At 42.7% G+C, this 12,279-nt stretch overlaps 1 protein-coding gene across 1 annotated transcript in view; it reads left to right on the top strand.

Moving 5' to 3' along the window:
- Positions 1–228: 228 nt before the first annotated feature.
- SPTB (spectrin beta, erythrocytic) overlaps positions 229–12,279 on the top strand; it is a 39,278-nt gene continuing 27,227 nt past the window's right edge. Inside the window, exons 1-8 of the mRNA XM_048485781.1 lie at positions 229–251; positions 3,744–3,861; positions 5,187–5,382; positions 6,298–6,415; positions 6,952–7,110; positions 8,780–9,082; positions 10,156–10,306; positions 11,111–11,981. Of these exons, the coding sequence (XP_048341738.1) occupies positions 5,198–5,382; positions 6,298–6,415; positions 6,952–7,110; positions 8,780–9,082; positions 10,156–10,306; positions 11,111–11,981 (1,787 nt within the window). The 5' untranslated portion in view covers positions 229–251; positions 3,744–3,861; positions 5,187–5,197. The remainder of the gene's footprint in view (positions 252–3,743; positions 3,862–5,186; positions 5,383–6,297; positions 6,416–6,951; positions 7,111–8,779; positions 9,083–10,155; positions 10,307–11,110; positions 11,982–12,279) is intronic.

Genomic DNA, 12,279 nt, shown 5'->3' with positions numbered 1-12,279 from the left:
CCTGGAGGAGGGGACAAACGCACAGCACAGTCCCACACTGGCTCTTTGTCCATTTCCCCTCCCCCCAATAGGATTGGGCTGTTAATGTAGTACATATTTGTTATGTGAAGATTGTTTTCCCACTTTCATTTTTAGGCCTGACCTAATTGACTTTGAGAGACTGAAGCACTCAAATGCCAGGCACAACTTGGAGCATGCTTTCAGTGTTGCAGAGAGGCAACTTGGCATCACCCAGCTTCTTGACCCAGAAGGTGAGTTCATGTGGCTCAGTGCCTGCCCTTTTGAAACTGAGAAGAATTGAGCTGACAATTCAAATATGAATTATATGGAAGCAGCAGCAATGAGAGCTGAGGAGGTGGTGGTTCATCCGAGGAATCCTTTGCACTGATTGCAGAATTGCTGACCAGAGAAAGTTATAGTAAATCTGAATGTTTTTGCAGTGGTGTGCTTCTGTGGCAGGTAGGGCATGATCCACCAGAAAGCTCTCTGTCTTGTACAGCCCACTTTGAATTGAATGGGAGCTACATCAGACCTGCACATAGAAACAAATCAACAATTCCAATTTCCAAAACCTTTAATGGCATAAGGACAAATCAATAGTGTTCCATTTAGTATGAAATATGTGGAGATTCCTTTTGGGAGAAGAGTCATTCTTCCATTATCTCATATCTTCTCCCCTTCATTCTCTTTGGAGCTTTTAATATATGTGGAACTTTAAAAAAATACATTTTAACATCTGATATTTCTCATATTTGCTTGTAGGGGCCCTGACTGGTGATGTAGGGGGAATGGCGTAATTCCTGTTCAGTGTTCCATTTTCCCAACTTCAAATGGCCTCCTGAAGCTGCTGTTTGCCCCACTGAAGGAAATATACAGAAAACTAACTGGTGGAGCAGCTGGCAACTCCAGGATCTGTTTTGAAGTCTGCATAGAAAGTTGCACGAGGTGGAAAAAATTAAAATCTCCTTATTGTGACTCCAGTATAAGTCATGGAGTCCTGTACCTGTCATTTTAAACTAAAAAAAACTGATTTGAATTTCTCTATCCAAATTTTCTTTGTACTAGACAACAAGTGCAGAATTTTGTGTCCTTCTTGACTCTTATACTTTTGCACAGGTGAATTCCCCCAACACACACACACACAGTCCTTTTTAAGTGGAGGAGTACAATTATTAATTTACTTATGTTAATAGTAGTTCATTTTTTAATAGGAACTCAAGGTGGATTACACAGAGTGAGTCAATACAATAAACAAGGTAGACGTTCACACAGTGAAATAGGATTAGGGTTGTAGAATAACCAGAGGTCTAAAAACAGAACTGAAGCAAGGTATAAATGTAAACATGACATATTGAAAGATGCAAAATTACACAATAGGAGCCAACCCACAGCAAACTATAAACAGTTGTAAAGACCACAGTCCCCAATAATTTGTCTAAAATGAAGCCTTTTGTACAGAGCTACCCTATTGCCTGAGCAGAAAAGCCTCAGTTTTGCATAATTTGTGGCAAGCCAAGAGAGTGGGAACCTTCTTGACCTTCTCAATTTGACCATTCCACAAGGTGGGGGCCACAGGGCAGAAGGCACGAGGTGTGGGCAGTGATTGACTTTGCCCATTTGCAGGTTGGCACCTACAGAAGGCCATGCTCTGTTGATCAAAGCTGCCATGGTGGAACATAGCGGGAGAGATGGTCTCACAGATATGAAGGTCCATGTAGGCCAGTACTTTATAACCAATATGTTAAACTGAGCCTGGTAATTGATGGGCACATAGTGTCTGTAGAATGGGACTTACATACATGCTTCTGATAATAGTCAAGCTGCAGCAACTGAAGTTTCAAAATTGGTTTTGTGCGGAGACTGATGTACAGTGTCTTACAGTAGTCTAATCTCAATGTTACTATGGTGTGGATCCAGGTGGCCAGATCAGCTGTATCAAAGTCAGGTGGCATCTTATGGGCTGGGCTGAGTTGGGAGAAAGCATTTTTTTTGCAGCTACATTAACTTGCTTCACCAATAATACCATAACCCAAGGCCCTTAACTGAGTCAGCAGAGGACAGCTGAACTGTATCAAAGGTGGAGAGCATAATGCCCTTCAAGACCTCTACCTTCCTGTTCCAAGATGGTAACAGGGCCTATCCTCGAGCAGGCTTGCCACCCAGGACTTGCCTCATCAGTCACCCCTGTCCCCCTTCAGTGACTGCCCACAACTACGGGAGCAGCAGCACACACCCCTTTACTGCCCACAGGAGCCAGCACTGCAGTGCCAAGCCCCTCCTCTTTCTCCCAGCATTGCACAGCTGAGAGATCTCTCTAACCCAGAGGAGCAGAGGAGCCGGCAGCCACAGGCAAGAGGGTGCAGAACCAGGGCTCACTGGCACAGTGGCAGATAGCTCCAGGCCAAGCCAGCAGAGGCTGCGAGTCCGTGCCGCTTGGTATGTACAGCTGGGGCCCATGCGCCATGCCTCTGCATTTGGTGGCAAGAACTGGGAAGGACCAGGAAAGAGTCAAAGGGGAGATGGGGCTCACACAAGACAGGCAGGAAATTAGGCCACTGGGGCCAAGAAAGGATGGGGGCGCTCCCAACCCATGGCCCTGATTGGGGCAAGACAGAACCAGGAAGGGGGGAGAAAGGATAATAGGGGAGAGGGCAAAAGGCCAAGAAGGAAGACACTGGCAAAATGTTTCCAGAGCTGGCAAACTTTGTATGCCAGGAGGGAGAGGCTGCGTGTAAGATCTCTCTCACTGAAATTGCTTGACTCCATCATCAACCAAAAGAAAGACTACAACCAAGAAATCAGAAAGAGATTAAGACTGGGAAGGGCAAACATGAAAGAGTTATAGAAAAGGTTCTTAAGTGCAAGACAGTGTCACTGGTAACCAAGATTAAGTTAATTCTTGCCATGGTATTCCCTATTACTATGTATTGGTGAGAAAGTTGGACAATGAAGAAAGTTGGACAATGAAGAAAGCTGACAGGAAGAAAGTTGATTTATTTGAAATGTGGTGTTGGAAGACAGTTTCACTGATAATGTGGATGGCCGAAAAGACAAATAAGTGGATTTTAAACCAAATGAAACCTGAATTGTCCCTAGAAACTAAAATGACTAAACTGAAGCTATCATACATACTTTGTCATGTTATGAGAAGACAAGAGTCACTGGAAAATAACGCTAGGAAAAGTTGAAGGCAGCAGAAAAAGAGGAAGACCCAAGATGAGACAGATTAATTCAATAAATAGGACATTTTGGAAGTCATTAATTCATAGAGTCACTGTATGTCAGAAGTGTTTTGATCTCACCTAACACATGCATTACATTTCTTGATTTATAAAAATCCTGATTACCAGAGTTCATTTGACATGCTGATTTTCCTGCTATCATTCTCTCACAAGGAGTATCTCTCTTATTTTTAGTCGTATTCCAAGTCAACCCCCTGGATTCATCACTGTTAAGGTTACAGTCACTTGCATATTTTTGTTTATCAGAAAGTCACGTCTGTTTCACATATTATTGTTATTTTTAAACACAAAGATAGTATCCAAGTAGGAAAAACATTCTTATAAATCTAGGTTTGCTCCCATGCATTCCATTGTTTCTTATCTAAAGCTGGCTGGGTTAGGTGGGTCCATGATGTTACATTGCATTATCAGCCTACAAAAAAGGAACGAGGCTTCAAGTGCTGTGCAAATCTACTGCTTTTTATTTTCAACCGTTTTGCTTGGAACATGTTTGCTGTACAGATGTCTTCACGGAGAATCCTGATGAGAAATCCATCATCACTTATGTGGTTGCCTTCTACCACTATTTTTCCAAGATGAAAAGAGTGCTTGCCAAGCAGTAGAAGAGGAAAGAAGAGAGTTAAGAGAAAAGAGTAAAAGGCTATGAGATTTAACACCCACGGGCAGCGGACAAGTTCTTTGTTTTCCTGTAGAGAATGACACTAAAGTATAATTACTTAATGAGGATAAGCAACTCAGCAGACCTGTCTTGCAGTTTATTACTCTTTCTCTGGGGGCAGAGGAGCCTTTTTCAGTGTGAAATCATAATTTTAGAATACTAGAAATATGCCTTAAAGGGGGTATGAGTAGTTTTTTGCATACTCACTATCATGTTAATGTGGATGTTTGCTTGCTTACCCTGTGCCATAGAAGTCAATGCGAGCTGTTGGAAATCAAGCCCAGTCTTATCTGCAAAGATCATGCTGAAATGAAAGCAGGAACTGGCTTATATATATGGATGATGTGGTCGCATCCAGGCTGTTTTAACTTTGGGAATTAGGTGCTTTATCTCAACCTCTTAGTCCCACAGGCCATATTGTTTGGGATGTTTCCGCTTAAACTGATTCAGGCAACATACATCATCAGTGCACGACCAAGCAGACTGTATTTTCAGCAGTCAATTTCTCTGGTTTTGGATTGCTGGCTCCATGGGAGAGAAAATACCTGTCATTCTCTGGGACATTTTTCTGCATCCAGATATTGCCATGTATCTCAAAGGACTCTTAGGGGTCATTATTGGTAAAAATTGTATGGCTATGTGAACTAGGGGGTTATGTGAACAGTTGTTCATGTACAGTTACAATGTGATTTATGTTGGATAATTTGTAATTCCTTGAATATCTTAATATTTGATAGAACATTGCCAGCATGAAGAAGAAGAGTTGGATTTATATCCCCCTTTCTCTCCTATAGGAGACTCAAAGGGGCTGACAAACTCCTTTCCCTTCCCCCCTCATAGCAAACACCCTGTGAGGTAGGTGGGGCTGAGAGAGCTCAGAAGAACTGTGACTAGCCCAAGGTCACCCAGCCGTCGTGTGTTGGAGTGTACAGGCTAATCTGAATTCCCCAGATAAGTCTCCACAGCTCAGACGGCAGAGCACGGAATCGAACCCAGTTCCTCCAGATCAGAGTACACCTGCTCTTAACCACTACGCCACTGCTGCTCCTTAGGGTGTTCACATACTTTTTTTTAGATCCAGAAGGGTCCTTCTTGTTTAATTGGTCTGACAGCCTAAAGTTTCTACACAGTCATCTCTGAATGCAGCCCAGAATTTCTAATCTGTTAGAGTCAGACTTGTTAACACTAGAAGATTCCTCTATGCAGTATCTTCTAACTGATAAAGGGTTTTGACATATTTCCAGCAACAATCACAGATGCCAAGTAAGTAATATTCTGTTTATTCTTTGCACAGGTAATGGACCATGCAATGGAGACTGAGAAGATGATTGATAAGTACGGTGGGCTGGCTTCTGACCTGCTGATGTGGATAGGACAGACTATTTCCAGTCTCAACAGCCGCAAGTTCGCTAATTCTCTGACAGGTGTGCAGCAGCAGCTCCAATCCTTCAGCACATATCGCACAGTGGAAAAACCGCCCAAGTAAGCACCTGCCAACTAGAAGAGTGTTTGAGGTTTTTTGCTGATGCGTATCATTTTTTAACTGGCTTATGCTAAGCCCATCTGCATCATGACTCATTTGTTTGTGGTCTGAGTTTTGTTTTTGTTTTTTTTTGAAGAAGAGAAGATTGGCTCATGATGATGATTATGCCGTAATGAATTACTGTAAGAAGCCAAGCTTAAGGGGGAAAGGGTAGATGATCTACCCTCAATGCCATTTTGTTATGGTGCCAAAATGAAGTGCAGCTCTAGTGATTTTATGCATGTCTTCAGTTTTTTGACCTTTTTTCCCAGAGAGTGGTAATAATGGTACTAGAGTAAATTTTAATATCTGAATAATTAAGTGGTTAGCTGTTACCTTAAAAAAAGAGAAAGAATCTCTTTCCTCTTTTACGTTATTGAGTAGGAGTATTCAACATAAAGATTACATCCAAACTGTAGTTTAACTCAGTGGCTATAGTGTTAAATGGCAGTTTTATAATTCTCATTCTTTCCTGACAAACAAATTGCAATAACAATCCCAAATTTTAATAATAATCTGCTAGAGGGACAATTAGTGCAATGAGTGTGTGTGTGTGTGGGGGGGGGGGGGCGGTAACCTGAACTATGCTGAGTTCAGAACATACTGTTAATAACAGTTCAGTGATAGAAGTCAGAAAAAGAAGTTTGGATTTTTACCCCCCTTTCTCTCCTGTAGGAGACTCAAAGGGGCTTACAAACTCATTTTCCCTTCACAAAGTGTCCTTTGTGGGGTGAGTGGGGCAGAGAGAGTTCTGAATGCACTGTGACTAGCCCAAGGTCACCCAGCAGGAATGTGTAGGAGTGGGGAAACACATCTGGTTTACCATGTCACCTTTACTCCCAGCCTGTTCTGAATTTTGCTCTGTTCTTGGACAGGTTTCAGGAGAAGGGGAATCTGGAGGTCCTGCTGTTCACCATCCAGTCAAGAATGAGAGCCAACAACCAGAAAGTATATACTCCTCATGAAGGCAAACTTGTATCTGACATCAACCGGGTACTTAAGACTTTAATTTATGGTCAGCTCATGGACTCACATTCTCAGAGTCTTTGTTTTCATCCAAATGCGGCAAATGCTTCCAGAAAAGCTTTGCAATCCTGATTGTCCCTCAGTGCATGGTTGCATGGATGATGTGTAAATGGGGTGATCACAAGTACAGACTGCAGCAATTCCTGTTATTGGTAGAGTTTGGAAAGGTAATGGTTATATTGGTGATCATCGAAATCGCTGCAGGCTATTATCTGTTATTGTTCCATTTATTATTTATTCACATGACTGGGTGCCTGAAGAAAATCGGTACTACTCACACGTACAAAAAAATTATTGTGGTAACTAATCTTAAGTGCTTTGTAGACATTTGAAGGAAGAGAAATACAAAAGAACAAAGAGGCATCACTTTGCTGATGTAACAGAGTGAAAAAGCCAGCAGATGAATGGGAAGTTTTGTAAAGTGAACTGTGTTTTGTTGTTCGGAAATGTCCATAGCTACAGTCTTTTGAACTGTCTTTCCTCCCTGAAACGCATTTGCATAGGCCTGGGAGAAGCTGGAGAAGGCAGAACATGGACGGGAGCTGGCACTGAGAAATGAGCTTATCAGACAGGAGAAGCTGGAGCAGTTGGCTCGACGCTTTGATCGCAAGGCAGCAATGCGGGAGACGTGGCTCAGTGAAAACCAGCGTCTTGTTGCACAGGTAATGGGGAACTTCTGGGAATATGCTGGTTCCAGTTTCAGTTCTTCCTGGAAGATTCAGGAAGTGAATGCCTTAAAAAGAGAGAGCCATGCATGTAAACATGGTGACAGACTGGGGTTGTGGCTCAGTGGTAGAATATTTGCGTTACATGCAGAAGTTCCCAAGTTCAACCCTGAGCATTCACAGTTAAAAAGATCAAATGATAGGTGCCACCTGAGACCACGGAAAGTTGCCACCAGTCAGAGTATTGACTTGATAGACCAAAGGTTTGATTCTTTACAAGGCAATTTCATGTGATGATGACATACTGGAAGTTAAGAAGGTTTTAGTATCCTGAGATTTGACACTTTAGAGAAAAAGAAAATGCCTGTCTTTAGTCATGAGATGATGTGGAAAGGAGGAAAAGTTTAAATCCCGCTGGCTGCACAAATTGCCCCATAGAACAAACAGGTTTACACTGCACTTTTGTCTGCAGGACTGGGGTCAGCGTTCCTGGGCTGGAATGCCAGTGGAAGCCAACTAAAATTGGCTCAACCCTCAGGAACACCTCCCCCCCAATACTGGGAGTCTTCTCGGACACCAGTGTGGCACTGTGGTGGCCCAGGTTTGCCTGCTGTGGGGTGGCCAGACACCAGCGTTTTTGCTCCCTCTGCCTGTTCCCCAACTCAATCAGCCCCCCACAAAGCAGACTATGTGACCTTGGGCCAGTCAAACGTTCAGACAAAGTTGTGAGCAAAAGCGAGAAAGAGCAAGTATTTCCTTCAAACACAAATTAAATATGTACTCAAATTGTCTCAGTGAAGAAGTTCATGACATCTTTTCTCTCTTCTTACAGAGTCCTATTTCTTTAATTGAAATAAAAACTGTTATGAGTGAAATTTTTAAGGCTACATGTTTAATTGTTTATGGAAATATAAATAATTTCTTCCTGGAGTAATTTAATAGAGATTGCTAAGTATGAACATAGACCAGGTTCTGCCCTGTCCCTTCCACCTCTCTCCCTCCCATTGGGAAGTCTGTGTCCCTGCCTGGCGTTTGCCACCTGCACGGTTCCCCTATCCCAGCAAGCATCCTCTAGCATCATTCCCCTCTACCATCACTCATGACAACACAGACGCAAGTGAGTATGCTTCCCTCAACAGCCACAACCAAAATTGGAACCCCAAACAAAGGAACAGCCCCTTCTTTTTCAGACTCCTCCCCATATAATTTCATAGGGCCTTAGCCAATCAGGGTGCCAGGTCCTGAGGATCAAGCCCACCAGAACATGGACCCTCCAATCAAGAGGTTTTAATACATCAAAGGGTTTACCTTAAGGTTGTAAATGACCCTCTCTACCTGGAGACGTGCATCTTTCCCATACCCTGCCCATCTCAGTGCACCCTTCCATCACCATAACTGTACAGCCTATTTTGCCCATCTTCCTCTCATCCATAACAGTCTGCCCTTTCAGTCCAGCTGTTAGCATTTATATGGTTCTCAGTTTTTTGAAATGAGTCTGCTGGAAGCAGCCGGTAGTTTCCAAGCATGCAAAAGGAATCACTTTGTGGTCACTAGCCTAGTGGTACTTCAATTGCTTTTGTTTTTGTTTAAATTGTCCCCTCTTATGTTATATAGCATGAGAAGCAGCCTTGATATTGCTGACCAAAGCAATATTTACTTTGTGTAGGATAACTTTGGGAATGACTTGCCAGCTGTGGAAGCAGCAAAGAAAAAGCATGAAGCCATTGAAACAGACACGGCTGCCTACAAGGAACGTGTCCAGGCGATAGTGGAGGTGGCAAGGGAGTTAGAAATGGAGAACTACCATGACATCAAGCGCATCAATGCTCGCAAGGACAACATCCTGCGACTCTGGGAATACCTGCTAGAGCTGCTACAAGCCCGACGTCAGAGGCTGGAGATGAACTTTACACTGCAGAAGCTGTTCCAAGATATGTTGCATAGCATTGACTGGATGGATGAAATGAAAGTAAGGAAGGTCATGGGTGGAACTCAGTAGGTTGCTAGGATGAAATCACTTTTAAGGAGAGGCTTGTCCTTTTGGAAACCAAAGCAGCCCAGATTATTTAATTAATCTACTATTAAGCTTAATGTTTTGCCTTCTGCCAAAATGACTGACATAGAATGTCCCTAATAGTGTTTCAAAACCTTATAAAAAGCAAACAGTTTAACAATCTAGACCATAAAATAGCTAATATCAGCAGCATTTATCTTACCGGCCAGTTCTTTGAACAACTGCTAAAAATATCTTGGCCACCATTAGAGTGCAAGTGCTGCCAGCACTGAATATCTCGCTGCTTGTAACCACACTCATGATTTCAATAGGCTGAGGCAGAGCCTTTCCAGTGACTTCAGACCTAAAATGAAGGGTGGCTAGGGGGTTGTGCTCCTGCTTTGGGGAGATATTAGAAAACAATTAAAAACAAGGTAATTCATACAATAAACAACGCCATAGCCTTCAGCCCTAGTTCCATTAAATAGAAGCATTCTCCTGTACAATTCCATTTTACTATTTCCATTTTACTGTTGCTTTTATAAATGAGTCATCTGCAACATAGCCAGCTTTGGTTTGAAAGGATGGCAATATTGACAAATTATGTCCAACTATGTGTAACAGAACCCTAATGCCATTTTTTAAAAAGAAAAGCTACTTTGGAAAGGGTTTAAGTTGTGAAATAGCAGGAGAGTAGGAAGCCTTAACCCTGTCTCTTCCTGGCATTTCTTTGTTCTGAGTCACTTCCTCAGGTAAATTTCATCACAGAATGCAATGTGTTTGTTTGTTTGTTTGTTTATCAAATTTATATCCCTCCCTATCCCTGTAGGGCTCAGGGAGTAAGAACAGCTTTGGGGGGTGTCATTTGGAAAAGAGGAATGGTTGATATAAAAAGGATTAATTCTTCTCTGCTCAAGGGCATCCTCTTCCAAAGTGGCCTTTTTTTCTCTTTTTTAAATTGCTGCTGGAACACCATTATTCCTAGTTATGCATAATATGTGCTTAGCTGATTGAGAGACAAGATGTATTCTTGTTTTGTATTTTTCTAGATTAAACTCTTATCCCCTGAATTTGGGAAGCATCTATTGGAAGTGGAAGACCTGCTTCAGAAGCATCGATTGATGGAGGCTGACATGGCCATTCAGGCTGAAAAGGTCCATGCTGTTAGCACAGCTGCCCTTAAATTTGCCAATGGAGATGGTAGGTGTTCGTCCAAAATAAACCTCATTCATTTGCCTGATTACCTTGAGTGGGTGAATAAAATAATGTATGTTGGCCAATCAGAATTGCAAATGGGGAAGGAAGAGAGAGGCAGGCTGTATGCAGCCTTTGGCATGCACTTTTTGTGTTTTTGTCTGAAGCCAATGCCTCTGGATTCTTGAATTACCTTCCTGCTTTTTCCCAAAGTGACTTCATTTTTAACAGTGTGGTCCGGCATGCATAAATTAATTTCTTGCTAGATCATGATATTCACTTAGTATCAGCTGTGCTGATGACCCTCAAAACTGCAGAATATTGGCAGTATACATCTGACTTACATTTTGTTATACATTTTGTTATCACACGACTCCCAAGAAGCAGGATACAAGACATAATTTTGCCTTAGTCAAGTTTTCAGTTATATGGAAAGATGAGTCATTACAATAAAATAAATTAAAAAGAGAAGAGAGGTGAACATAAATAAAAAGAGGGAGGCAGGTTTTATAGGCTATATTAGCCTGCAGTTGGCTCACTGTTCTGGATGGGATCAGAAGTCCACAGCTCTCTATCAGGTCTGCAAGGATTCAGCTGTCAAATTTGGCCTCCCCCTCTGGGAGAGATGAGGGGAAAATAAGTAATCCTTCTTAGCTGCCATGTCTCTCTTCAAATGTCCCACGGTAAGATAAGCCTTGGAGCACTTTACTAGTGGTACTGTTCAGCCTACCAATTCCCTGGAAGCCCCTCTAAGAAATATTCAGCATGCATTTCAGTTTACTTTTTCTTTCTATCCATTTACTCTTCTAGGTTATCGGCCTTGTGACCCAAAGGTGATACGAGATCGTGTGAACCACTTGGAAATGTGTCACCAAGAACTAATGGCTTTGGCTGCCGAAAGAAAAGCTCACCTGGAGCAGTCCAGACGTCTTTGGAAGTTCTTTTGGGAATTGGATGAAGCTGAAAGCTGGATCAAGGAGAAAGAACAGATCTATTCCTCCCTAGATTATGGAAAAGACCTGACCAGCATTCTCATCCTGCAGAGAAAGCACAAGGCCTTTGAGGATGAGCTGCGTGGCCTGGGAACCCACTTGCAACAGACCATCAGAGAGGGAGAAGCCATGATTGCTCAGAAGCATTTTGGAGTGCCCAAAATCCGTACTAGGATTGAGGAAGTGAAAGCCCTTTGGGCCCAGCTGCAAGAACTGGCAGCTTTTCGCAAGAAGAACCTGCAGGATGCTGAGAGCTTCTTCCAGTTCCAGGTGGATGCAGATGACCTTATGACTTGGCTGCAGGATGCTTATCGCCTGGTGTCCAGTGATGATGTCGGGCATGATGAATATTCCACTCAAGCCCTTGTTAAAAAGCACAGGGACCTCATAGATGAAGTAGCAGATAACAAGAGGGTCATGGACAATCTAAACAAGCAAGCCCAGAGTTTTCCCACTGAGTTTCGGGATGTGCCAGGATGTGAGAATAGATTGAAAGCCATCCAGGCAATGTACAATGAGGTTGTATCCCTGGCAGATCTGCGCAGGCAGAAGTTGCAAGATGCCCTAGATCTCTACACAGTTTTCAGTGAGACGGATGCGTGTGAACTTTGGATGAGTGAGAAGGAGAAATGGTTGGAACAAATGGAGATTCCTGATACCCTGGAGGACCTGGATGTTGTGCAGCACAGGTAAAAGCAATATCCTGGGCAATGTCTATTGGTTGTTTAGCACATTTAATTATAACTAAGTAGGGAGTGTGACATAGGTAAGTGAACAATGAAGAGGCTTGTTATGTCTTTAAAAACTAGGAAATTTAATTGTGACATGAGTTTTCATGGGCTATAGACCATTCTGGATGGAACAGCTCATTACCACAGCAAATAAAGGCTCCCAAACTCTTGGTCCTGACATAACATGAATGTTGGAGCAGAGGTCATTTGCAAAGCAGATCAGGCAGTAGGAGGGTCTTGCTCAGTCCTTCCCTTT

The sequence above is a fragment of the Sphaerodactylus townsendi genome, linkage group LG02 (assembly GCF_021028975.2).
Source record: "Sphaerodactylus townsendi isolate TG3544 linkage group LG02, MPM_Stown_v2.3, whole genome shotgun sequence".
NCBI classification, from domain to species: Eukaryota; Metazoa; Chordata; class Lepidosauria; order Squamata; family Sphaerodactylidae; genus Sphaerodactylus; species Sphaerodactylus townsendi.
Note: the sequence above shows the minus strand (reverse complement) of the source record. Positions and strands in the feature narration are given on the sequence as shown.